Source organism: Excalfactoria chinensis, chromosome 24, assembly GCF_039878825.1.
Source record: "Excalfactoria chinensis isolate bCotChi1 chromosome 24, bCotChi1.hap2, whole genome shotgun sequence".
Taxonomy (NCBI): Eukaryota; Metazoa; Chordata; class Aves; order Galliformes; family Phasianidae; genus Excalfactoria; species Excalfactoria chinensis.
Genome location: NC_092848.1, coordinates 2,184,298 through 2,211,760, shown reverse-complemented (window position 1 = coordinate 2,211,760; position 27,463 = coordinate 2,184,298). Strand labels below are relative to the sequence as shown.

Genomic DNA, 27,463 nt, shown 5'->3' with positions numbered 1-27,463 from the left:
GGTGAGGCGGAGCGGGGCCGCGCCGTGCCGGGCCGTGCGGTGCCGGGCCGCCCCCGAGGGGAGTTCCGCCGCTATCGGAGCGCGTCGGGGCGATGCCGGTGCGCCGGGGCCATGTGGCCCCCCAGAACACCTACCTGGATACCATCATCCGCAAATTTGAAGGGCAAAGTGAGTAGCGCACCCCCCCCCCCCCCCACCCCGGCTCCCCTCTCCCCGCACCCGGTGCCGCTCCCGGTGCCGCTCGCCCCCCCCCCCCCCCCTTCCTCTCGCGGTCCCCAAACTTCGGACCGGGTGTCCCCGGGAGAATGAAGGCTCCTCTGTGACCTCCCCGGAGAAGGGGGGTGTGGAAAGGTGGGGGGGGGGGGAGGGGGGCAACAGCCACGCACTGTCCCCGCGGTATTTATAGACTGAGCGGCGCGAGGGGACGAGCGGTCCCGGTCTGCGGGATGGGGGCACCGCGGGGAGAGCGGGTTGGGGGGGGGTCCTGGGGCGGTACGGAGGGGGCTCCCCCCGGTACAGCGCAGCCCGGATGGCTGCTGTTTGCCTTCAACTCTGAGCTGCTCCTCGGCGGCCGTCCCTGGTGAGACGTTGCCATTTGCTGTTGCTCAGAGTAATCCCTTTATATGAATTTTTGGGGGCTGGTTTGCGTGTGAAGCAGAGCAAAGAGTTCGTGCGCATCGGGGAGCGCTGGGGGTTGCTTGGGGGGGGGGGGCGGGGGGGGTTGTCCCTGTGCGTTTGTCCCTATGCAGCTGGGGGCAAGTGAGCGGGTCCCCACGCGGCCCCCCTACATTCTGCAGTGGGGTTTTGGGGTTGCACACCCCCCAGCACCCCGACACTCAGCACTTTGTCCCTTCCGTCCCAGTTTGCCGCCTGGGCAGGCGGGGATCTGCGCTGCTGCTCTGGCAGTGAGTGACGTGACCCCGAGGAAGGGAAGCGAGAAAAACTGTGCCTGGTTCCTATCAGTCCCTGCTGGGGAGAGGCGGCTGCGGGGCAGCAGGGGCACACAGTGAGCTGTGCCAGCAGGGAAGCAGCCAGGGCCCTCCAAAATACACCCCCGTGCTGCCCTGCAGGTGGAACAGGTGTTGGGGGCACCCAGCTGAGCCCCCATCACATCACCCATCCCTGCCCGTGGGTCCAACAGTGCTGGTTGCTGCAGAGCACGGTGCACCCCTCCCAGCCATGCACAATTGCATGGGCAAACCCACAGATGTGGTCGGGGCAGAAAGCAAATCTGGGGCTGAAACCCCCACTAGGAGAGCTGGTTGTCTCATTGCTCATCCCCACACCAGCCTTGGGCACATCCCCTGTGCCGTAAATCCTGTCCTGTGCCATCACGACCCAAACACAGCTCATAAGGGGAGATGCTTGTGACCCAAAAGTGGGGTTTGGCATCCCTGCCCCACCCTCACATTGGGATTTGGGACCACCCGGTACTGTTTGCAGTGAAAATGCCCATACTAACACATGGCTGTTATGTTTGGGGGGGGGGGGGGGGGACGCCAGGGATGGGAGCCCCCATTAAGGGGCTGACACAGAACACTGTCATGCTGGTAGCCCCACTGCTCCAAGGACCCCAAGGTGACATTAAAGAGAGCCCTGATGTGCTGGGGGGGCCCCCATTCCCCACCCTGCAGCCATTTCTCCATGTTGGAGCAAAGCTGGTGCTCAGCACAGGGCTCTGGAGCACAGATGCCATTCCTGGGTAATCCAGGAGATTAATTGGGGTCTGGGCTGTGAGGCAGCCTCCAAAGGGACCCTCTGAGCTGAGCTGCTGCCGGCTTTGGCCCAGGAGAGTGCCAAAGGCTGGGGGGGGGTGCTCAGCCCTTCACATCAGCATCCACAGCCCCTCCACTGCTACATCCCAGCACAACCCGTCCTGGTGCCCAGCACATCCTGATCATAAAGAACACTAATAATAATAATAATAAAGGAAAAAAAAAGGAATCTCAGATCAGGATCTCCTGAAGGAAAAGGGCTCTATCCAGGCTTGGCACCACAGGCACAGCATCTCTATGAGACCCCACAGCATGACACAAGTCTGTCTCCAGCCCAGCAATGAGGAAGCGCCACTCCCTGCCTCAGTGTCCCCCCTTCCTCCACCTGAGCCCCAGACTTCTGCAGCACACGGGCCACGCAGCTCAGCAGGGTCTGGGTTTCAGCTTCAGCCCGAAGGCACAATTATCCCATAAAACATTTGGAGAATCATTAGTGTGGCAGGTTTCAGCCTGGCTTCCCGCAGAAGCCGAGCTCACGCCTCCTCTCACCTCTTGCCTGACTTGAGTCAGAACTGAGCAGGGTGGGAAGTGCCTGAGATGTCTCAGGTCCCTGATGAGCTCTTGGGTTGAGATGGGCTCCGTTGCTCTTCCCCATGCCTGGCAGAGGTGGATTTCCCATGCATTAGACAGCAGTGAGTCCTTATGTGCAAGCAAAAGGAGGAGATTCGAGTCTGTGCAGTTTGTCATTTTAGCAAGGACCCTCCTCTGAGGATCCTCCCACACCTCCCAATGGGGAGCCCAGCACCAGCCCTGGGGTACCACACAACAAATGGGCACCAAAAGTCCCACCCACAGATCAGATACCCCTGTGTGCCCCCCCACCTCAGCCCCACGCTCTCCCTTGTCCCCGCAGACCGCAAGTTCCTGATCGCCAACGCTCAGATGGAGAACTGCGCCATCATCTACTGCAACGACGGCTTCTGTGAGATGTTTGGTTACTCACGTGTCGAGGTGATGCAGCGGCCCTGCACCTGTGACTTCCTCACCGGCCCCGACACCACCAAGAGCTCCATTGCACAGCTGACGCAGGCGCTGCTGGGCTCCGAGGAGTGCAAGCTGGAGATCCTCTACTACCGCAAAGACAGTAAGGGATGCTGCTGGTGCACCTCAACCAAGAGGAGGTGGGAGGTGGGGTGGGTGGTCACCCATCTCAGCTGGAAAATGAAGCGTAGAGTGGTTTGGGTTTGAAGGGAACTTAAATACAGCCCCTTCCCATGCACAGGTACAGCTCCTTCTGGAGGAGCTTGCCCAGCATCCCACCCAACCCGGCACTGAAGGAATGAGGCATCCACAGTTCTCTTCTGTTGGCTGTCTGACTTTGGGGAAGGGGTTCTGCTGGCACCGGGGCACTGGGATTGCACCCAGGGCTTTGCCCCCCCAAGGGTGGGAGCAGGGTGACCCTGTGGCGGCTCCCAGCAGGATGGATCCATCTGTGCCATGATTTGGGTGCTGGGACCTTAAGCAAGAGAAAGAGCCAATTTGGGAATGGGGTGGTGATCGAGAGTGATGGGAGTGCTCACAACATCCCCGTGCCATGACTGAGGATCCCATGGGATGCCATGGAGGATCTGTAGATGTGATCCCCCAATCTGTGCTCTGCGATGAGGTGAGATTGTTAGCTCCAGCCCAGAGCCATCCACGGGCAGGCATCGAGCAGGATGTGGCTGTGCGTGCACAGATGGAATTACACTAAGATGAAAATGAAGCTTTGATGGAAAATACTAGTGATTAGTTCTAATACTGCAGCAAGTTAAATAAATATTTAGTGCTTGACGTTGCCAAACAGCAGTGGCCAAGGCTGGCAGGGAAGGGGGATTCAGGAGATCAGCTGCTTGTTTGAGGTAAAAAATGCGAAGTATTTCCCTTTTCTTCAACCTGTGGCACTTCTCCATCACGTCAGATTGCGTTGCTGGAGGTAGGCTTGGGAAAGGGGCTGCACCTTGCTGCTGTCAGCTCAGAGCACAGGGGATGGAGGAGAAAGCGCAGGGAAGGGAACACACAGCAGGGTCCAGGCTGCTGGCCCACGCCCTGTCTCTGGGCAGGGATCCTGCTGTCCTGGCCCAAATGCCAGCCCCTATCTCCTGGTGGGGCTGCAGGCTGGAGAGGGCTGGCTGGAGCCCAGCATGGGGGAGAGGGCACACGCCGTCCCCTGCTGCTCCATGCAGCCAACGCGCAGCTGTGATGAGGACAGGACCTGAAGCTCAGGGCAAGAAAGCAGCCCCAGCAGATGCAAGCAGCATCCCCTTCCCACCGGCACCCAATAAGTGGGGGTGATCCTGGCCCTGTGGCTTCAGCTGGCAGCTTCCTAAAGGATTTGGGACCGCGTTGCATCCATCCCCCACTGGCAGCACAATCCAGCTCCATCCTCCCCTGCTCAGAGTGCTCCGACGTGGGATGCTCACCGCTCTGCTGCTCTTCCCTAAGGCCATAGGAAACGCTCAGAGCTGCTTTCTTTTCTTCTCTCTCTCTCTCTCTGTGTAGTTTTTCGTTTTTTTTATTAAGAAAAATATAAAATAAAAAGGGGTAAAAAGAAAAAAGAAAAAAAAAAAAACCCACACACAACAAAGCTCGGAAGAAAGCCCTTCGTGGCTATTTTTAAAACCCCACCAGCAATATGCTTTCCAATTGTCTCCCCCCAGCACTCAGCCTGCGCCCGCTCAGCCCATTATAAATGGGTCTTATCGGCAAAGAAAAGGCCTTCACATTACAGGGAGCTGCTGCTTAATTAGACCGCGGAGGCTCCGAACCGCCCGTCCTCCTTTTCAGCACGGCGGCACCAATCTCCAGGCTCGACCTGCTGTTTATTACTGCGGTACTCCGGGCTCTGCAGCTCGTGTGGTTGTTTCCTGGCTTTTGTGATTGCCAGAGATGATGTTATCCCCCAAAGCTGCCTGCCACGGCTCCCCCCAACCTCCCCCCAGCAGTGCTAGGGAGGGATGGATGGAGGGGATGGGGGGCCCACAGGGGGATGGATGCATGGAGGGGGTCAGGGTGCCCCCGCACAGATAGGTTGCCATATGGGGTGTTGCTTTGGGGTGTTGCTTTGGTGTGTGCCAGTGCATCCCTGGGGACAACAGCACTGCCCACTCTGCTCCAGGACACCCACACTGCCATTAATGTGCTGCTAATGATGAAAGGTGGGATGGAGACATTAAGTGCTGGTAGGGGAAGGCAAGACCCTCCCCACCACAGCAGACCCAAAACAGTGGAGGGCAGAGTCCAGCTGCAGGCTATGAGGCTTTGGCCAACACCAGCAGCTTGGCCCCAAGTTCATTTCCATTCAGGATGCTGCCCAGGGGTGCTCAAACCAAAGGGATCAGGATCAGCCCCACAGATTGTCAGGTCCCCACCATGGCTGGGGCTAATCTGGCTCTGAGGGATCAGGGAGGGGTGTGGGAGCCCCCAGGGTTCCCCTTGCAGGGCCGGTGGCCACAAGTGCTGGGCACAGTGACATGACACAGCCGGAGAGGCAGCAGCTGGCACCAAACACTGCGCTGTTAATCTGTGTGGATGCTTATGAATATGGAAGGGGAGACGTGGGGACAAGACAGCTGCTGGGACAGCCACCTGCTAACAGCCCTGCCAGCCCTGTCCCCACAGTCACTGTGGCCAGAGCCCAGGGCTCATCCCCTCAAGCACCATTTGTGGCAGTCCCTGTGGGTTTAGGGGTCGGGATCAGACAGTGGAGCCCCTGCACTGTGCCACAGCCAGGATTTCCCTGGGGACACGGTGTCCCCACTGAGGTGCCCTGCAGCTCCCCGTGTGGCTGGTGGCCAGGCAGGCATAGCTATGGGGTGTCACTGTAGGTGTTGTGTCCCCGTGGCATGGAGCAAAGGGGGACCTCCCTCTTGGGGCAGCACAGCAAACCACAGCCCTATCCATTTGCTTTTACCAAAATGTGTGGGTTTTTGGCCATGCCAGGGCTGCTTGTGTTGTGTTTCTTTAAGGGTCGCTCTCAGCAGCTCTGAGCTGTGACCTCAGTAAGGGGACAGCCACCGTAACCCAACTCCATATGGGGATGTATAAGCATCCCCAACCCCGATGACAAATACTGCTGCCTTGGAGAGCTGGCCACGTCCCTCTTTGGCACAGCTCCTCCAGCTCTGCTTGGGGACAGCACAGTCAGGGTTCAGATCTGGAAGGGACACAAATTCCACCTCTGCAGCTCATTGGAGCAGATGTCCCATGAACAGAGAGATGGACCCAGAGCATCCCCACCACCCTCGGGGTTGTGCCACTCTTTGAGTTTCCTAAAGCTAATTTATCCCTGGGTAGGAGCAAGGCTCAGCCCTCCTGCACATCCCAGGTGTTGGGATGGCTTCATCCCCATCCTATCCCCATCTCCATCCCCATCCCCTTCCCTGTCTCCATCCCCATCCCCATCTCCATCCCCATCCCCTTCCCTGTCTCCATCCCCATCCCCATCTCCATCCCCATCCCCATCTCCATTCCCATCCCCATCCCCTTCCCCATTCCCATCTCCATTCCCATCCCCTTCCCCATCTCCATCTCCATCCCCATCCCCTCCATGCCCTTCCAACCCCTCTCCTCTGCTCCGTTATATAATGCCACTATAGATTTAGCCACTCTGCCATGAGACCCTGCAGATTAAATCTGCTGGCTGGGGGAGGGAGGGACTCAGAGCTCCCAAGGCAGATTAATAGCTCTCTTTTTTAATATTTATAACAATACTGTTTTGTGTCCAGCTCTCGGAAACCCCCATGTCCCGTTGATTAGTTTAATACCAATGATACAGACAAATGCATTAACCACTGGTGGCTGCAGAGGATAAGAGGGCTGGGGAGGGAGGGCTCCCCCAATGACATTTTTAATGTTATTAAGTGCTTTTATCAAGGTCAGGAGACAGCATGGGTTGGGAAGCACAAAGCCTCCAACCCCTAAGCTTTGAATGCTGGGGTGATGTTTGGTAAAGAGAGGTTCAATCCCAGCACAGGGGTTTGGGGAATGAACCCATAGAAATCCATCAGGACTTGGAGGTTGAGGTGCTCCAAAGCAGCATCCTCATTAACAGACAGTGGGTAAATCCTTGTTTTCCAGCACAGCGACTGCTGAGAGTTCACTTAACACTTTAAAGGAGAATCCCAAGAACCTGTGCTGGAGAAGGGAAAATAAATTCCAGTGGAAAACCAAAGGCCAGCATTCATTGTCCCAGCCCAGCAGGAGCCCTTGGTCCCATTCCCATCCCACTCATGGAGCAGGGCAAGGTGCAGGCAGGTTGTGAATGCCCCCAGGACTCCTTCAGGAGATCATTTGGCAGCTAGATAAAATTAGACGGATGGAGACAGATTAGCCGAACAGCTGAAGGGAAGAGACAGGCAGATGGATGGAGACAGGCGATCGAGGAACAGGGACAGCAGCTTGGGGCCAAGGACTCAGCCCACCCACACCAGGCGCTGCAGCAGGGCTGGGGTGTGGGATGCGTGGTACCCCACATCCCCAGTGCCCAAAGACCCCAAATCCGTGAGGATCCGGCTCTATCTCAGGGAACACGCTGTGCTGTCCTCTCCATCCCCAACACCCTGTCCTCCCATTGCCTCCATCCCTTGTCCAGGTCCCAGCCAGTCACCAAGCTCCCAGGATGGATCCCAACCCAGCTGGGGTGATTCCCCCAGTGCCAACACCAGTTTGTGGGATTGCACCAGGCTTCAGCTGTCTTCAAGCCCCAACCCCAGCCCCAGCCATGGCCCAGCTGCTCTTCACATCCCCAGTTTTCAGCTGTTCCATGTCAGCCTGGGTTTAACCCTTCCCATGCCAGCCATGGCTCAGGGTCTGTCTCCTCCCAGCAAAACGGAGGAGCTCAGCAGAGAAAAGGGAAGCAGTGAAGGGATGCAGTGGGGCAGATCACATGAGCCCGGAGCAGGATCAGGATGGCCTTGCAGGGGAAAGCACAGAATTGATGGCTGCCAGGTTTTTGATCCTTGGGATGTTGGTGATGCTTCAATATCAACTGCAGGGGGAAAAAAAAAACAACAAAACTTACATTGTAACACAGCAAAGGAGAAAGCACCGCACAGCAGAGCTGCAGCACCCCAGGGTTGGCACTGCATCCTCCTGCCAAGCCATACCACTGCTGTAGCACCATGCAGGACACCTGGGCACTGGGCACTGCCCATTCACCTTTCAGACTCCATACAAACACCCACAAAAGGAGGGGACAAGGGCTCCTCTCCATCCTCACTGGGCACGGTGTCCCTCCCAAATGACCCCCTGCTCCTCCCCACCTCCTGCTTTTAAGTGGATTTCCCCCTCCGCGTGGTGCACAACGATGAAATGAAGGAAGGGAGGAAAAATCCCAGCTGTGGGGCCCTTTAAACGGATTGCACCGTATCCATTTCTTTCCCCTTCTTGTGTGTGTGTGTGTGTGTGTGTGTGTGTGTGTGTCGCTGACGTCAGGGCAGATTTGGAAGTTGCCCGATGCCGGCCATCTGCTCCTGATTACGGGAGGCCCTGAGCTCTTTAAAATTACACTCAGCAAGGACCCATGCATGGCCATGTATCCCCATGCTGCTGGCCCTGCTAATCCCCCGGCTCCGTTAATCACCGCGGGTGGAGGAAAGAGTGGGGTGTTTTTGCAGGGGTTGATGCAATGGCTCAAATCACCCCGAATGCTGTTGGCAGGGTAAGGGTGTGATGCTGGCACTGGGTGGTGCTGGGGCTCTGTGGTACCTCGTTGTCCTGGTGCTTCTAGAAGGTTTTGGGGGGGATTCTCAGGGGGATTTGGCTATGGGGATGTGGTCAGTGCCAACACAACAGGAGGCAGCTGAAGGAAGGGCTCTGTATTGATTGCACTCTGGGGAGCGGCTGTTGGAGGGTTTTCCATTGGAATGAAGCTTGCAAGAGTGGGAGAACACCCCTACACCTTCCTATTGCTGCCTGGGGAAGGGGCTGTGGGGGTTTTGGGGTCCCCCTGCTGCTTGATGGCATCTGGCTGCAGCTCAGGCAGGAGCATGGAGCCGAGCTGTGCATCCTGCACAGCCCCATTCCCTGAGGGTGCCCTGGGGTCCTCCTGCAGCCCCCTCCTCACAGTGCCCTGTGCCCATCTCTGTGCCCCAGTTTCCCCATGGTGCCACCCATTGCCCACAGACAAGAGGCAGCCAAACGCAGCCCCCAAACTGCTTACTGATTGCAGGGCAATTAGCAGCGACTTGATTACAGTGTTTAATGAGGTTGAACAGGTACCTGGAAACTTTTGGAGTTCTTAATTACCCACTCTGTAATTGCTAGTCTAAAGTACATTAATATAAATGACTGTCTGGGATATAAAAAATAAGAGGCAGAATGCAACCCATGGGAATGGGGCTGCAGCAGGAGACAGAGCTTTGCGCACCCTCCGCTGCATGCACTGGGTGCACCCAATGGGAGTTGAACCCATTCAAAAAGAACCTTCCACCAAAGCTTTGTGGGCCTCTGTGCCCCAACCTGAGCTTCTTCTCTCCATGACAGCCTCGTGTTTCCGGTGCCTGGTGGATGTGGTGCCGGTGAAGAACGAAGACGGTGTCGTCATCATGTTCATCCTCAACTTTGAGGACCTGGCCCAGCTCATCGCCAAGAGCTCCGGCCGCAGCCTGCACCACCGCCTGTCGCAGAGCTGGCGTGCAGGTGGGTGCCACTGGGACAATGGGGACAATGAGGACATGAGGGTCATGAGCAATGGGGACACTGGGTAGGAGGCTGGCATCCTCAGAGGGCTGCATTTCTGCACAGCCAGAGCTCTATGGGATCAGGGAAGTGATGCACCTGAAATAGGTTTTCAAAGGCTTTCATGCCCCACACCCAACCCTGGGCACAGTTTTAAGCCCTTGCCTCTGCCAGCCTTTTGCTGTTTGATGCTGGGTGGTTTTGGAGCCCTCCTGAGCACTGGGGCTGGGGCAGAGGGTGCTGGCGTGGAAGAGGAGCCTGATGTGGAGGTGATGGGGTGGCTGGGGGGTATTTGGTGTCACCAACAGTGGGGCTGTGCTGTGGGGATGTCATTGCACAAGGATGGTTGTGCTGGGATGTCTCAGCTCCTCTCCAACCCAAGTTCCTCTGGGGCTTTGTGGGACTGTTGGGGACAGTAGAAAACCCAATCCCTGTTTTGGGGAAGCAAAGAGAGAGCAGTGGTGACTCTGCAGGGAATGTGGGTACCAAAAGGTGCAGATGTTGAAGCTGACCATGGGAAGGAGGGATGTAGCACCCAAATACCCTCCTGCTGTACATTCCACTGCTCCCACCACCTATATTTTAAGCAGGCAAATGATCTTACCCCTATCTCCATGCAAACACAGCATGGGGTGTGGGTCACTGCTGGGAGGCTTGGGGACACACAAGGGCAGAGTAAAGCAGCCACACCACAGCAGGGCCACCAGGGACTAAATGGGGGCTGTTGCATTGGGGCTGTGATGTGTTTTGTTGTATTCACTTGGTGCATGTGCACAGCCCGGTGCCATGAAGGCGTCTGCGTGTGCAGCAGTGGGTGCAGTGCAGATGCTGTGTGCGGGTTCGGGTTTGGTGCATCCTCAGCACGTGGGACTTACAGAGCGATGCGTTGTGTGCGTACGGATATCCCGTGTGGGTGTTGCTCTGTGAAGGGATGAGGTTTATGTTTTTTTGGTGCATTGCTCCCATGCATGAACTGCTGAGGACATCCTTACCACCGGCACTGGAGTTGCCTTGCAGCCCCTCAGCTTTCATATGCTCTCGACATATGATGCAGTCGCGTTCCATCGAACATACCCTGAGGTGTATGTTTGGTTGCAGAAGGTGCCTGAATAGCAATGGCAGCAAATGATTCCCTGTGCATCCCCACGGAGCTGTGCTTGGAAAGGCCGGTGCCAGCCTGGAGCGCTCTCTTGCATGGGTTTTCTGACGCTGAGCTGCTCGGCGGTGTATTGGGATAAGTGAGGGGAGGCAAATTCTGCCAACAACAGTCAGCTCCACAATATGCTGCTCTTTCCCAGAAGATGTTGCTTTTCTGAAGCTCTTGTTGCATCCCACATCCCGTCCCTGTGCCACCAAGAACATTGCCGCTGATGGAGCAGTGAGATGTAGGGAAGCCAGCCAGAGGCTTCTCCAAATGGTTCATTTAGGCTGCTGAATTGTTCATGTAGGTTGAAGCCATGCTGGCCCAAGCCTTGGGATCAGTCCAGCTCCTGGCTCTGCTGCTGGGCTTCACCTGTGGAAGGCTCTGGTCAGGTCACAAGCACGTTGCTGCTGCTCATGGTCCCCTCCACAGCCCAGGGCAGAAGAGGTCGAGCGGTTTTGTTTGGGGCATCACACAGTGGGGGACATCGAGTCCCTCTCTGAGCGCTCCAATTCCAACCCCTTCCAACCTCTCTCCTCCTTTTGCTGCTCCCTGCAGTCCCCACCCCAGCTCCAGGATTCAATGTGGTGATGCTCTACCCCTCAAGGAACACTTTGGTCCGGCACCAAATCACTAGAGCTATGTTTTCTAATACTTTATTTCAGTTTGATGTTCCCCCCCCCCCTGCCCAAGTCCCACCAAGGAGATTTAGAGGCTCGATTTCCTCCAGGTCCAAATCCCCTAAGCAGCTTTAACCAGCTTAGAGATGCTCTGCACCTTTCCTATTGTGCACTCATGGTGGCAGGGGTCCCTGCAGCCCAGCCCTGCATTCTGCTGGCTCAGAGCACTCAGCGCTGCGGGAAAAGCAAGCATCACCTACAACCACCCCAAATCCTCCACCACCCATCCCCCTGCCACCATCTCAACCCGCCCCACTGCAGCCATCCATGCAGCTAGGTTACATGTGTGTCTCTTGTGTTTTGTCTGTGTTTTTCTTTTTAACAAGGTGAAGGTAGGAGGTTGAAGTTTAGTCTCCCGTCCCTCCGGCGACTCAAAGCCCAGCGGAATTCTCTGCCCACCAGTGAGTTTGATGGAGTAGCCATTGACTATGGAAAGGTAACCGCAGCCTTTGTCTGATCTCAGCCTCAGGCTAGGTCCCAGCTCTTCCTCGCTCTCCCCACCCCGCTCCTCCTCTGCTGCTGTGGCTCTTGGGCCGTACCCGGCGGTGGGGGTCCGGCACTGGGCAGCACCGGCCCCGGTGGCACTGCTTCGGTGGCATGGGATGCAGGAGATGTGCCGAGCTGGCTGGCACCGCTGCCGGAGCTGGGAGGAAGGGCTGGCTCCACAGTGTTGGGATGGTGCAGATCAGGGGACGTATCCCCTCCTCGGAGCTGTTGGAGACGGTGTGGTGTGAGCAGGGAGCACGGCTGGCAGAGCTTGCAGGGAAAATCCTCAAAATGGCACATTTCCCAGCATCTTCCTGGCTGGGAGCAGCCTGTGCAGCTTTGGCTTCTCAACCCTCCAGCAAAAGGAGGTGATGCTGTCATTGCTAACGTGATGAGATTGGTAAATATCGATGGAGTCTCTTTAGAGTTTGCTTTCTCTGTGTCTTCTTGGTTGTCAGAAGTGCTCGAGGAACCTCTGGGCAGAGGTGTGGTGTTTTCTGAAAGCACAGGGCTTGTGGCAGGAGGCTTTTGCTCTGCTGAGGCATCCCCAGGCACAAGGCTGTTGCTGTGCCGGGTGTATCCTGCATCCAGCTGCTTCCCCACATTACAGCTTGGATAAGGTGAAAGGTGCTGGTGTGCTTATGGTGGGTTGAAGGCATCTGTAGCTTTGGCAGATGCTCTGGGTGTGTTGATTCTACACCCTCATTGGGCTACTCCTGTGTCGAAGCTGCACTGCTGCATTTCAGGTGTACATGCATGGAAGATGCTCTGCTTCAGTGGAGTCTGTTCCAAGTGGGGACAGCCCAGCAGGATCAGGGACAGCCAGTCCCTCCGGGCACCACCTCCTAAATAAAACCTTCACTACAGCAACTGGGGATGGTGGGAAATGCTGCAGTCAGCCCTGGGCATGAACACAAAGTCCCAGTCCCTCCTGTGGGTATTGCTGGTTTGGGTGTAAGCCCCCTAACCTCCCCATGTTTCTGCCCTGGAAGGCAGTGGTTCTGTGCACCCACTGCAGTTGTTAATGGCTGTAAGCTCCTGTGGGAACCATTCTGTCATTCTATGAAGAAAATTGTTTTGCAATGGCCAAGGGGTGCAGTAGGAGCATGGTTTGGTGACAGGACTTGGTAGGTGAGGTTGGTGGTTGGACTTTGATAATCTTGAAGGTCTTTTCCAACCTGAGTGCTTCTATGATTTGCTGTGATTCCATCTCCGGTGCTTCCTGGTGCAGAGCACATCATTTCCCACAGGCAGCAGCTCAGGACCCCAGGCACCCACACTCCATGGTGACCTGAGCTCTGGACAGGGCAAAGCAGAAGGTGAAATCCCAGAGGTGGAATTTAGGGTCATTTAGGGTCATGAGCAGCAAACCCATCCCTAAGGCATCCCCTTCTCTTCTTGCTCTGGCTTCGCCCCAGCTGTGCAGCTACGCCTTGCAGCCTCCCCAGGGCCACCGGAGCTGCCATGTCCCCGAGGGCTCGGTCACCCCCGCCGCAAAGCAGCCTCGGTTCTGATCCAAGCTGGAGCTGAACTGGGGAACCGCAGCACGTCCCAGCCCCTGCCCTCCTCTTACCTCCCCAGCTCCCTCCTTCCCCCAGCACGCAAGGACTCCTTCTAATAAAACGCTTTCTCCCGGCTGTCTTAAAGCCTGGTGGTGACTCCCTGATTTTGAGGGACTTGAAGACATCGCCCAAGGAGAACTGTGTGCAGTCAGAGACCGAATCCCTCCTGGAAAAGGAGAGGAGGCCGAGCCTGGAGGCCGATCCCACCCTACAACACCCGATCCCGAAACAAGAGCCTCCCTCGTTGGGCCCTCGAGGGTCATACTCTGCCTGGGGTTTCATTCGGTCTCGCCCTGGGGGCAGCTTCCACAGCCTCCGCAGGGTCTCCTCCTTGGACAACTTTGAGGCTGCGAGGTCTGAGTTCCAGAGAAAATTCAGGGAAAGGAGGGCAAACTCAGGTAGGGGAAAAACCCTGGAGTTTTCGGTCCTACTGCAATGGGGAGCGATGGCCCCAGGGGCCACCGGCACATCTTTGGGGGGGGAGGTCTCTTACCCTGCACTGTTTTTTCCTCTTCAAAATTGAGATAAATTGGGGTTTTTCACCTCTAATCCACTGCTCTCAATGCGCTTTCCCATGTAGGCAGATTCTGATTGTTGGGTAGAGCCACTCGTGGTGTTGTGCGTGCGTTGCGAGGCCGCGTGAGGTCGTGTGTGGCCATCCTAAATGAAGGCATCTCAGTGCCGTCCTCTTGTTCTTGTAGACATAATGATATACATAAGGTAGAGGTCAGTCAAGAGAAGCCTAAATAAGTGGGGATGGAGAAGGATCAGTGTGTGGTGTTTGGCTGGAGAAAATGGGGTGGGGGGTTGTGATCCTCCAATAGACCCAAGTTACGGACCCTTGGGTAGGGACGCAATGTAGAGGGAGAGAAGGGTCTGAGCGGAAGGGAGGAGAAGGGTGGCACATTGGGCACCTTCCCAATGTCTTCAGACACCTCCTGCCCATTGCATCTCTTGGGTCAATGTCAGTACAAGGGATAGAAAACTGAAAAAATAACCCAGCCCTGCCCATAGGAGTTAGAGGGGGTGAGACACACTGGTTAAGGTACTTGGGGATGCTTCTGAGCCCCCATGTGTGGGCATGTGCCCATTACACATCACCAAAAGCCAGACCACAGGCTGGTGGTGATACAGGGAGAAAAACTGGATGGGATGCAGCCCTGTAACCAGCTCCAGTGCAGCTCTTCTTTGGGCAAGATGCCTGGAGCCTGAGGGTGTGGATATATCTTGGTGGGGACAACAACCTCCTGGTTCCATTGGGTGGCCAAGAACCCAGGCACAGCTCATGAACTGTGCTGGTCATGCTTGAGTATGCACAAGGAGACCCACCTCCCACTTCAACTGCTTTTGTGCATCTTTCCCTGGTGGGTCTCACTGGGACCACTTCCTAACCCACCATATTCTTCAGAGGTAGCAAAGCTCATCGGGTGCCTCTGTATTTGGGCATCTGCTCTGAGCCCCTTGAAGGAGGTTTAATGGTGAGAAAATGGGTGATGTGTCTGAAAGCAGCCCCCTCTTGGGTGTCTTGGGTTGGACATCCTATATCAGAAACCACCCTGAAGAATTATGACCTGGTTGGTACCATCTGATAGCACCATATGATCATCCTGCACCATAAATTAGGTGCAGAAATAGGGATAGGGCTCTGCAGGTCACTTCCTGCTCTCTCCACCCTCCTCAACGCACCTCTCCATCCTATTTCAGAGGCTTCCCACGTGAAACCCAACCCTCCAAACTCCACCTCAGACTCGGACCTTATGAAGTACCGCACCATCAGCCAGATCCCCCAGTTCACACTCAACTTTGTGGAGTTCAACCTGGAGAAGCACCGCTCGGGCTCCACCACGGAGATTGAGATCATTGCACCCCACAAAGTGACGGAGCGCACGCAGAACGTCACCGAGAAGGTCACACAGGTACGTGGTGGTGAGATGCCACCAAGGCAACAATGCTGGTACTGCCAGCAGGATGCAAATCAGAGCCACACCGGAGGGTTTTGGAGGAGAGGGTGGTTAGGAAATGCCACCATCCCAGCATTTAATTTCTGTCCCTTCCTCCAAATGGTTGTAATATTTTTTTCCCAAATCGGTATTGATGGGTAATTTGTGGTTGGGGGGACATGGGTATGAACTGCTGGTGGGGTGATAGTAGCTATAAAGGGGACACACACATGTCTTAGGTGCCCCCAGGGTCCCACAGTGCACTCAGTGGGGATCCCACCCTGGGAGAGCAAGTGGCCACACCAAGGGCCACTCGATCCCCTGGGAGACAGCAGGTGGCACTGCACTGTCACCCAACTGGACACACGTGGCTCTGCACTGTCACCAACACGTGTGGCGCTGAGCTGTCACTGCAGAGGGATGCAGGGGGCGCTGCTCTGCCCCATGGGGACTAAGCTTCCTGGTGACCCTGGCAAAGCAGTGAGGACTGATCCTGATTATCACCTACCATGGTGCCCAAGACCTGGGAGCAGAGAGAGGACATTGCCCACAGCCACTTTCCCTCCTTCTAAGCATAGGAAAGGAAATGTTTTTTAAATCGCTGTTGGAAAATAATGACTTTGATGCAGCTTGAGGATTTAAAGTCCGAGGGAGATGCCAGGCCAGGATGTGAGCAGGGAGAGAAGCATAACGGTGTATGTGGAAGGCTTTACTGCATCCCACAGTTCTAGTTGGAAGCTCCTACCAGTGGAGAAACTGAGGCATGGGAGAGCCATGATATACAAGGTATATTTAGGAGCACCTCCTGTCATTGCTAGGTGCAAATTTAATGAAAATGCAGCCATCTGAGCCCAGAAAAAACCTCTAGGTTTGGCAGCTACCTCCATCAGAGCCAGGTGCTCTGCAGGACTTTGATCTCAGGAGCTCCTCATCTTGGCTGCAGCAAACCCTTCTACCCTCCATGCATGGTGGACAGGCTCTCCCCAAATAGCACAGAACAGTTTTTAGGCTTGTTCCCTCCCAGCTTGACCCATTCAGCCCCAAACCTTTTGATCTCAAGGATCAGTCCAAAATCTCACAGCAGGCAGCAAGTGGCCTCCATGTCCCCACCCTGTGGGACACCCACACACCAGGCAGTGCTGGGATGATACTGGCACAGCAGCACTGGCTGCTGCTCGATGCAGGGTCATTAGCTGGCAGCAGGGTGATGGGATCAGAGCTGACGGGTTGTGGCTGCAGGCGGGCACAGGGTCCTGTGGTGCAGCCATGCAGCACCCAAAAAGGTCAATCTTCCCTTCACCCATCTTCAGACGGGAGATGGGATGGGATTGGATGGGATAGGATGGGATGGGATTGGATGGGATGGGATGGGATGGGATGGATATCTCTTCCCCATTGCATCTCCCCGTGGCCCCAAGAGGGGGGGGGGTCCTCCTGCCCATCCTCACCCCAGTGTCCCCTGTGCCTCCCACAAAGCCACAGCTCCATCTTCCTGGCCACTAAATAATTCACAGTGAGGCAGAGACAGCAGCAAGACGCGGCGTCTAAAAATACTGGCTGGCGGCAAGGAGAGGCAGACAGTGGCTGATCTGGGCACAGCAAGGGGGAGGAAGGGCTGGCATGTACTCCTTCAGCACTATGTCCCCCTTCCCATTCCCATCATGGAGCAAAGATAAGAGGAAGAGGGTTTAGCAGTTGTGTCCTGAGCCCCACCGAGTACCAGCAGTGAGCTGGGTCAGCCACGGTGATCGGGGCCCCCTCCTCCATTACCCACAGCCCACGGTCCCCACACTCCCTTCTCCCTCTTCCTTCTCCTCCCTCTCGTGGCCATCTCGCTCAGCCAGCAGCCCACACCATGAACCTGTGGCTGCAGTAAGTGCAGGGGAACAGGGACAAGGGAAGAGGCAGCTGCCTGAGTCCCCATGGGGGCACTTTGTGCTGCCACCCACTGAGTCCCCAAAGCACAGAGAGGCATCACCTGCAGCCCGCTGGGATAATGCTGCAAGCAATCCCTGCCTCTGGTTTGCCTTAGATGCTCTTTTAGTGGTTGTTTCTTTCCCTTATCTGCCTCAAATCTTTGTGGTTGTTTTTGGGTTTTTTTTTACTGATTCTTGCTTGGAAAACAGCAAGGCTTGACCCACTCCTGCTCCAGCTTCAGGATCAGGGTGCCAGCAGCAGGATGCACAGCAGGCACAGGGAGCACAAAGATTCCAGATGCTTACATCTGGGACTTTGCCCCCAGCCAGGCAGGATGGCAGATTCAGCTCCAAGGTTGGGAGCACTGCTGCAATTCCCAGACACAAGGTGTAGGAGCCCCATCTCACACCCACAGGACACGCCTCCGTTTGGGGGCCATGCATTTAGCAGCATCACTTTGTCCCTGCCAGAACCGCTCCCCAGACCCACGCGGCGATTAATTCCCTGCCACAACGATTGCATTTCAGTCACTTTTTCCTATCCCTCCCTCTCCGTCCGCCAGCGACGTCGGCGGCTCCCTCAGCCCCATTGGCGCTCTCATCCCCACGGGGGCATTGATTGGGTTTGATTAATCCACGCTGGGCTCCCAAATGCCCTTTGCAGCCGCATGCCTCCCACCCGCCCGGCTGAGCGCGTGCGTGCCTACGCGGGTGATGCCGCGGCCCCGATCCTGCGCCAGCCGTGCCGGTCGCTGCTTGGGCGCATGGGGCTGGGGACCCCCATGGGGGACAGCCGGGCTTCACGGAGAGTCAGCTGCCACCTGGGGCGACGGGCAAGCCGCAGGAAGGTAGGAGCTGGGTTTTTCCCAGGGGTTGTGGGATAGAGGAGATGCTGCTCATGGTGGGATGATGCATTGGGTTCCAGTAGTGGGAACTGTAGGTAGTCCTTGAAGCCTTGAAGGAGATAAGTGTTGGTGCAGGAGGGGTCAAGCCTTTCTTCTGGAGATGTTGCCAGAGTTGTGGCAGTGCCCATCATCATGGCCTCAGGGCACATGGGGCTCCTGGTGGGTTGTGAGACATGCATAGGTCCTTCTTCCTCCTCACACCCATTTTTCTTGGGGATCCATGCAGGGATGCCTTTCCATCCTCCTCCATTGGTGACACAGGTGGCTGGCACCATGGGAACAGTCAGGAGCATGGAATGGCAGGGACAGGCAGGGAGGACCTGGTTCCAAATAATCCTCTTTATGCCACCATCTTTCATCATCCAAAGCAGAAAGCCCCAGCCCTCCCAGTTCTCAGCATCTTGCCTTGTGTCCCCGCAATGGCTGGGAAAGGTGGTCCTGGATAGGGGGAGCTGGAACATGTGGGGACTCACCTGTGCTGCAGCCTCCTGGATAGACACAGATGTGGGCAACCGAAGTGGTTGTAGAAAACCCACTGTATGCTCTATGCTGCCCCACTGGCACATGGGAGCCCCTCGTGTGTCTCCTAGCCTTGTCCAAGCTCTGCTCTCCACATCTGTCTCATGCCCATCTCCTGGCAGGTGCTTTCTTTGGGGGCTGATGTCCTCCCCGAGTACAAGCTCCAGGCACCACGCATCCACCGATGGACCATCCTGCACTACAGTCCCTTCAAGGCCGTGTGGGATTGGCTCATCCTGCTGCTGGTCATCTACACGGCCGTCTTCACCCCCTACTCAGCTGCCTTCCTGCTCAATGAGGAGCAGGTGGAGGAGAAGCACTGGAACTGCAGCTACTCCTGCGACCCACTCAACATCATCGACCTCATCGTGGACATCATGTTCATCGTGGACATTGTCATCAACTTCCGCACCACCTACGTCAACATCAACGACGAGGTGGTGAGCCACCCGGGCAAGATTGCCATCCACTACTTCAAGGGCTGGTTCCTCATTGACATGGTGGCTGCCATCCCCTTTGACCTGCTCATCTTCCGCTCCGGCTCTGATGAGGTCAGGAGAGGACTCAAGAAGGGATGGGGAGAAAGAGGGGAATATGCGTGGGTTAATGCAAGCAGAGGATGACTACCTGCAAAGGGAGGGATGGTTGGTCATAGGGGTGGGCAAGAAAGCTATTATAGGTTTTTATTAAGCAGGTGGGATCTGGATTCTTGTTTCCAAAGGCCCAGATAGCCATACAGATCTTACTATGTGTGTTAAGATAGTGTCCGATTGGACTCACTCCCCTTACAGAGGAGACAGCCTGGGGCTGACCCAGCAGAGAAGGCTGGGAGCTCATTGTAGGGACTGACCTACACTGTCTGCAAGGATGGATTTTGGGTTATGTTTCCAGCCAGACTCAAAATGTAGGCAATGGAATGGGCCTGTTGTTACTGTGGTATTTGGAGGTTCCACCTCATCTCAGAGCCTGTGGGATGGGGTGACATTTTTTGGAGCAATGCAAGGTGAGGACTTGTCAGGAAACATGGGATTGGCCTTGCCTCCTCCCATTTGTTCACCTGTAGTCCCAGGGCTCATTTCCTTTACAGTCAGTGGAGGGAAACCACTCACTTTGTGACATGATACATCTGGCCTATTTCAGTGTCACTCCCGGGACAAGGTGATGCACGCTCTAGAAGTGCTTTTTATCCCAAACTGGTCCCTGAGGTTTCTCTCCTCTCCCTGCAGACCACCACCCTCATTGGTCTCCTGAAGACTGCCCGGCTGCTGCGCCTGGTCCGTGTGGCCCGCAAGTTGGACCGCTATTCTGAATATGGAGCAGCTGTGCTCTTCCTGCTCATGTGCACCTTTGCCCTCATTGCCCACTGGCTGGCATGCATCTGGTATGCCATCGGCAACGTGGAGCGGCCCTACATGGAGCACAAGATCGGCTGGCTGGACAACCTGGGTGACCAGATCGGCAAGCGCTACAATGACAGCGACCTCTCCTCCGGGCCATCCATTAAGGATAAATACGTCACTGCCCTCTACTTCACCTTCAGCAGCCTCACCAGTGTGGGTTTTGGCAACGTCTCACCCAACACCAACTCTGAGAAGATCTTCTCCATCTGCGTCATGCTCATCGGCTGTGAGTGCCTGGCCCTGGAGGTTGGAGGGGCAGCTGTGGGACAGCAGGCTGTCACACGTGGGGATTTAGGAGTAGATCTCCCTCCATCTGTGCCTCTTCTGCACAGACAAATAGATGAGGAGATAAATAGAAATACAGGTTTTGGAAACCTGCTGCTTCCAGGTCCACTGTTTGTAGGTCCGCGGTGGTTGGACATGTATCTCCCCACATCCCTCTGAATCCTTTTTTCTTGTTGTAGCTCTGATGTATGCCAGCATCTTTGGCAACGTCTCTGCCATCATCCAGCGCCTCTACTCGGGCACAGCTCGCTACCACACACAGATGCTGCGGGTGAAGGAGTTCATCCGCTTCCATCAGATCCCAAACCCGCTGCGCCAGCGCCTGGAGGAGTATTTCCAGCACGCCTGGTCCTACACCAACGGCATCGACATGAACGCAGTGAGTGTCATGCAGGGAGGCCCCACATTTGTGCAGAACCTTGTCCTAAAGTTACAGAGTCCACCTTTGGGTCCACCCAAATGTGTCTGCCCTTTTGACCAGGATGGAGAGGACAAGATCTGGGAGGTTGAAGAGAGTCTATCAGCCTGTTCTCCCCTATTTTCCCCTTTTCTCCCTCTCCCCCTCATCTCTCCATCCCTCCAGCTGTTTCTTGGGACCATGAGTATTTCTTGGCTGCAGAGCAGTGTTGGTGCTGGTGAGGAGCTCAGAGCCCCATCAGCTCCAGGCTCTTTTGGGACAGTGTCTGCTGGTGCCGCAGAGCCACGGAGCCGGGATCGATCCAGCTCCTCTCCACGCTGCCGGTTGCTAAGCAAAGTGCATCCCGCTCTCAGCATCAGGGAAAGGAGGGCATTTAAATAAACCTCGATCCATTTTAATTAGAGCCTGGAGAGGCAGCTGTTCGTTAGCAAAGAGGGGATCAATGGGGGAGCAGCACTGGAGAGGCACAGTGGCTCTGAGCCTAGCGGGGAGGGTTGGACAGAAATGAGGCACCACCAAGGGGTTTGGAGCCCAGAGTGGCACTGGGAAACAGGGCTGAGCTCATGGCCTTGGTGTCCCAGGCACAAATGTGCTGCCTTGGCCAGCTGCAAGGCAGAGAGGGGTGAGCACAACATTTGTGTGAATTCAGCTCCTGCTGCCTCAATAAACTGGGTAGCACTGGGGATATTTCTGCTGGAAGAGCTTGGGCCACCCTTTGCCTACAGAGGAGATACCCTGAGCTGGACACCAGTGGCAAAAACAAGAAGCAAAGCCACGGCATTCTGCCAAGCACAGGTTCTGGCTCAGTGCAAACCCAGGTCACAAATCCCCTGTGCTGAGCTAAGCCTGCAGCTTGGACGTGCTGCTGTTCACACCAGTTCCTGCTGGATGCTGCTAAGACACAACACAGCCTGATCAATCATGCCACATCCCAATCGATGCATTCGCCCCCAATTTCCCAGCAGGGAAATGAAGGGGGCTGTGCAGCACTGCCAGTGCATGCAATTGTGATGGAACTGAGAGCAAGCTGTACTCACCAGCCCCTGCCAGGCTGTCCCGTGATGTAAATTTTACCTTGATCTCACCTTCAGGTTCAGCATTTGTTCAAGGAGAGGTGTTTGCCTTGGGTATATTTAGCTGTTGCTGCGCACAACTGGCCTGCACTGCTTCTTGGCATTCAGGCAGGTGTTGTTTAATTAGGACAGCACCTCGTTACCGATTTGCACTCTCATTCAGCTGAGATTAGTGGGTGGAAAGATGAAAGGGGATACGCCACCAGTGGGTATAAATAGACTGATCTGGTTATCATTATTATTTATTGCTCGGGAGTGCTCTCATCCCTGGTCACATGTGGTGACAAGCCAGGTACAGGCAAGCAGCAATCCACCATGGGAAGATCAGCTTTTGAATTCAGCTTCTTGGGCTTTGGGCTCCCTATTTGGCTGCAACACGCTGTCCCACATGCCACCCATCCTGCCTGTGCCTCGAGGTAGCCAGGACTGTGGTATCCTGGGGACAGTGGTGTGACCACATCCCTCCCTTGCTCTCCACAGGTGTTGAAGGGCTTCCCTGACTGCCTGCAGGCAGATATCTGCCTCCACCTCAACCGCACGCTGCTGCAGAACTGCAAGGCTTTCCGAGGAGCCAGCAAAGGCTGCCTGCGTGCCCTGGCCATGAAGTTCAAGACGACCCACGCACCACCTGGAGACACCCTGGTGCACTACGGGGATGTCCTCACTACCCTCTACTTCATCTCCCGGGGCTCCATTGAGATCCTCAAGGAAGACATTGTGGTTGCCATCTTAGGTGGAAAAGTCCTTCCTTCTGGGAGGGCAAGGGGTGAAGGGTGATGGATGAAGGGCAATGGGAAATGGACACAGAGTGCTAGATAAAGGGTGGTGAACAGTGGATGGAGGGAGGCAGGTGAAGGGGGATGGACTTCTTCGAGTCCTGGAGAAATTAAGGTTGTTTGTTCTTGATCATCTCACTGGTCACCATACCAGTGGACATGGGATGGAAGATTCTCTTTATATGTTGGGGAAAGATCCCAAAGGACTGAAGATAGTAGGGCATGGCTCAGCAGATCCCAGTGGCCACTGATGACCCATTGCTCTGCTCAGTCTCCCCACCTGCAATGGCTTTAGTGGTGAAATCCGTCATTCCACCATCAGGGTTTTTGGGCATCCACTTGCCCATGAGCCCCCATGTAAAGGCTCTTGGTCTAGTGGAGTTGGGATGGGCCCCCTCCTATCCCTAACAAGCTGTCCCTTTGTGCAGGCAAGAACGACATCTTTGGGGAGCCCATCAGTCTCTATGCCCGTCCAGGGAAGTCAAATGCTGATGTGAGGGCCTTGACCTACTGCGACTTGCACAAGATACAACGAGAAGATCTGCTGGAGGTCTTGGACATGTACCCAGCCTTCTCTGACAACTTCTGGAGCAACTTAGAGATCACTTTCAACCTGCGAGATGTGAGTGATGCCAGCATTGTCCCAGGGGTGGATGCGGTCAGTGCCTCACATTTGGCAAGTGGGAGAGCTGAAGTGAGGATGCCAACCTGTGCTCCTCACTCCATTTGGTGATGAATGGATTGACAGCCACATTTCCCAGCCCAGTCCATGAGTTTATAGATTCCCATGGGAACCCTTGCCTTGCTGACCAGTTCCTTTGTCCCTCAGGCAGATAGTGTTCCCCGCACACCGCTCAGTGAGGAGTATGACTGCACCTACCGGCGTGTGCGCCGACGCAAGCACTCCCTTTGTCAGCCCAACAAGCCCGGTGAGTCCTCTCCTGCTTGCCTCACCTCCTCACCATCCCACACCATTCCCAGCATCATGCCAGCTCTGCAAACTAAAGCATCAGCAGAGTTAGGGAGCGGGATTAGCATTCAATCACTGCTCTGGTAGGCATCCCAAAGCAGTGCCTCTGTCCTTGGGATGTTCCAGTACCTTTCAGGGAATGTGGACTGATTTTGTCATGTGTGCTGTTCCCCAATTAACCTGTTGTGCTGCCCCACAGACCCAGACACGGGCACCTCTGATGCAGAGCAGTATCACACCTACTCGGAGCTCACCAACCCGCAGGATCCGCCGAGTAAGGACCAGTGGGATGACATGGGCAGCAGCACCACCCCCTGTTCCCAGACCAGTGATGATGAGGCCAAGCCTGGCAGCCCCACAAAAGCTGAGCCCTTCCCCCTATCCAAAAAGGATGACTTTGCCCTGCCAGCACTCAGCCTTGTCACCGCCAGCGCCAGTGGCACGGAGGTCAGCAAGCAGGCAGCGGAGAGCAGCCAGTCCTATGCAGGTACTGACATCTGCAGTTGGGAGGATGGGGCTGAGGGATGCTTGAGCATAGTGGCCTCAGCTTGGACAGAGCTAAACAACTCACAGATTTGAAGGGAATCATGATCCTAGTCAATGGTCTTTACTGCCTTTTGTCCACAACAGTGTTTGCTCTGTGCCTCCAATGCCCTGGGTTTTCACCTCATCCCTGGGGACCTCTTTGGATTTCTCCCAGGGGACTCATAGGTGTGTTGGGTACCAGTGTGATGCACTGCCCATGGGTGCTAGGGTGATGGACTCTCCCATGTGTGTCAGGGTGGTGGCTTTCCATGAGCATATTGGGTGATGGACCTTGGAGAATCAGCAGCATGGGGGCTGCAAGGTGCTGAGGGGTCTCCTCTTCTTCCAGCCACCCCCCTGGATATCCCCAATATGTTCACCTTCTGGGAGGATCAAAGGCCAAACCATCACCCAGAGCCTCTGCAGCATGTCTCCTTGGTGCACAGCTCACGGGACATCCCCCTGCACAGCGACTACAGACCAGGGCAGATCGAGTCCAGGCTGGAGCTCCTGCAGGCCCAGCTCAGCAGGTAGGCAGGGGGGTCTCGGTCATCACCTTCTGCTCTGCAGGGGTGGTTGCATCAGGTTTTGTGTGCAGCAGATTCCATCTCCAGACCCCCTGGGACACCACAGCCCTTGGGGAGGAGATGGGAGTGCTTTGCAAATGCAGCAGCTCCTCAAACTGCATGTCTCACTGCAGTCGTCCATCTCATCTCTGCTGTCCTACCAGCCCTGGCATCTGCTGTTCTTTTTGAATACAAAGGAAGAGCCTGCACCAGAGACACAGGTTTAAAGGCCCCAGGCAGCACCTACACAAATAGATGGCGCTCCCATCCATGGTGCTGCAGGTGTTAAGCTTATTTCACTATCATACCCATGTGTGTGTTTTGGTATCTCACCAAGCTGCCAGCCCCAGATCTCCCACCCACTCAGTGCTGCCAGAGCTATTACCTTCAATGAGGGCCAAGCCCACTTGTGCCAGAGCTGCTTATTTCCCCCAAGGTTTGGACAAGGCAGAAGGAAGGCACTTCTTCATTTTTACATTTTCTTCTATTATAGAGTTCAGAAAGGCTGGCACCAGCCCATCTTGCTCCCATCTGTCAGCCTGAAGAACTGGTCCAGCTTAAAACTAACCATTGTATTTTCCCCACTTCCAAAGTAGTTTTAACTTTGCTCAGTTCCCTGCTCTGGATCTTGGTTTGGCAATGTAAAAAATGAGGCAGGGAAAGGCTGAGTGTGGCAGGAGAGAGGCAGCACCAGGCAAACCAGCATCATCCCCAGGCAGCCAAGTCAACACCTCCTCCTGCCCAGGGTCTGGCTCTTGCAGGATGCACTGTGCTAACACCAAGCTGCTCTGTCCCCAGGCTGGAGTCCAGGATGTCATCAGACATTAATATAATCCTCCAGCTCCTGCAGCGCCAGCTGTCCCAAGTGCCGCCCGCATACAGCCCCATTTCACCATCCTCTCACAACCTGGCCATGTATGGCATTGTCCCACGGAGCCTGGAGCCGCTCACCCCCTGTGCACCCCTGGAGGATGAGCAGCGGATGGCCCCAGGGCAGGTAAGGACATTCCTCATGGCTTAACGCCTTCTGGGCTTCCTATTGCCTCCAGCTGAGGGCCAGTGGTCCTCTCCAGCCTCCCTGCGTGTAAAGCACAGCTAAGTTCCTTTGGGTCCAGGCAGAGCCCAGTGGTCTCAAAGCAGGAGGTCTGCCTGGAGATGCTTCTGCCCAGTGCATCATTGATTTGTGGGTACAGGTTGCCCAGTCAGTAGGGAGAGGGATGGATTCCTCTGCTCTGAGGCTTTCCAAGCAAAAAAAATAACATTTGGGGGACCGATGGGGTGAGAAGAGTGCTTGCCTGCTTTGTTTTGCTTTTGTCATAACCCAACTATGGTTCCTCCTTTCCTACCAGAGCCCAAGCTACACGGAGGTAGAAAAGTTCCACTTGAAATCCAGGGACTCCTTGTCGAGTGGGATGCACCTCACCGTGGCATCTGATGAAACCATGACGGTGTACTCTGAGCAGGAGCATCACTCCCCACCTCTCCTGAACCCGGAGCCTCCCCACCAAAGGGCACCAAACACCCAGGGACTCTTGCGGGGCTCTCGTTTCCCTTCCCTCCCTGAGCACTTGGAGGCATCTTCCGAGCACCAGGACATTCAGAGACACCTCTCCGACCCGGTGCTTCCTGGAAGTTAGAGACGTGGGGGCTGCAAAGCAAGTCAAGAGGAACCTCAACTGTGAGCTCGGTCAGTTGATGTTGATTTTGACTGCAGGGGTAAGACAGTGGACAATGCCATTGGCTCAGGGGTATAATTTGTAACTGTCTTCTGCCACCATGAAAGGAAGCATAGCGTGGCTGGTTTCCAAGATCAACATTTTTCCAGCGGTTCCCATAGAGTAGATTTAATTTGCACATTCTAGTGAACCCAGAGCAGTTCTTTCTGACGGCCACCAACAGGCTGGCTAGGCCAAACAGCACCCACCACCTCTTCCTTGCCGAGGCTTCCTCTCGAGAACAGCACAAGCCCAGTGAGCCACAGCATCCAGAGGGGAGCGATCGCACAGCTTCCAGCTGCAAGGCCATTTTGCTGTCGGCTCTTTGGAGCAGGGACCATTGTGTTGGTACTGGGCCTTGCCCAGTAGAGCCCGTGGGCAGTATGAAGGAGTATTCACTGGAGGAGGAGAGCTCCACAGTGCAGTACTGGGGAGAGCTGCAGGTGGGAAGCCCAGGACAAGGACAGAAGCTCTCCCTGTCCTACCTGATGGCCACAGAGACACTAAGGGCCAACAACCCCTACCACTTCAGCATGCTTCAGCACGACTCCTAGGGCACTGACTTCTTCAGCAAGGCCAACTCCACCTTGCAAACCCCAACACACATCCCACAGATCCCTATATGAACCTGACCGGTCATCGACCTGGACGTAAAGCACAAAACACAAAAGCACAATCCCGAAAAGCTTCAAAGTCCCAGACACTTCACGTCCAGTCCTTCCTCCCAGCTTCTCTGTTTTGATAAAGGTTTGATAGATGCTTCCTCCTCCTCAGCCTTTTCCCTGGCAGACTCCCGCAGCATCCTGTAGGAGAAGCCCACTTAGCACTGCTGCCTTGCCATTCGGTTAGATGCTGTGACCGTCCTAGGCCGCCTGCTCAAGTAACATATTGAGCTCCCTTTGAGAGTAGTAAAACTGTGAGCATCTCTTTCTCTGGAGTTTTAGTGTACACTTTGCTAATAAAGATGTTTTTGGCACCTGATGTGAGTTACAGCTGTGTTTGTAAGGAGGATCACAGAGCAAGCTGCTGACCTGTAAAGAGCCCTGAAAGTCACTGAGTATCCCAAGTTGCAAGGGACCCTTAAAGATCACTGAGTCCAACCCTTGACTCCACAGCACCGTGCAAAAAACAGACCCTACATCTTGCATCTAC

General features: G+C 55.4%; 1 protein-coding gene across 2 annotated transcripts; it reads left to right on the top strand.

Moving 5' to 3' along the window:
- KCNH6 (potassium voltage-gated channel subfamily H member 6) lies at nucleotides 1-27,289 on the top strand. 2 transcript variants are annotated; one of them, XM_072356584.1, is made up of 14 exons: nucleotides 1-168; nucleotides 2,629-2,859; nucleotides 9,240-9,395; nucleotides 15,008-15,219; nucleotides 18,706-19,134; nucleotides 19,810-20,209; nucleotides 20,448-20,647; nucleotides 22,240-22,492; nucleotides 22,964-23,157; nucleotides 23,365-23,464; nucleotides 23,705-23,992; nucleotides 24,380-24,560; nucleotides 25,395-25,593; nucleotides 25,946-27,289. In XM_072356584.1, the coding sequence occupies exons 1-14, from the start codon at nucleotides 93-95 to the stop codon at nucleotides 26,231-26,233; spliced, it is 3,207 nt and encodes a 1,068-aa protein (XP_072212685.1). In that variant the 5' UTR covers nucleotides 1-92; the 3' UTR covers nucleotides 26,234-27,289. The 2 variants fall into 2 exon arrangements, with proteins under 2 accessions (XP_072212685.1, XP_072212686.1); XM_072356585.1 differs by lacking the exons at nucleotides 1-168; nucleotides 2,629-2,859; nucleotides 9,240-9,395 and adding an exon at nucleotides 13,617-13,701 and having other exon boundaries at nucleotides 25,946-26,344.
- The last annotated feature ends 174 nt before the right edge of the window (nucleotides 27,290-27,463 follow it).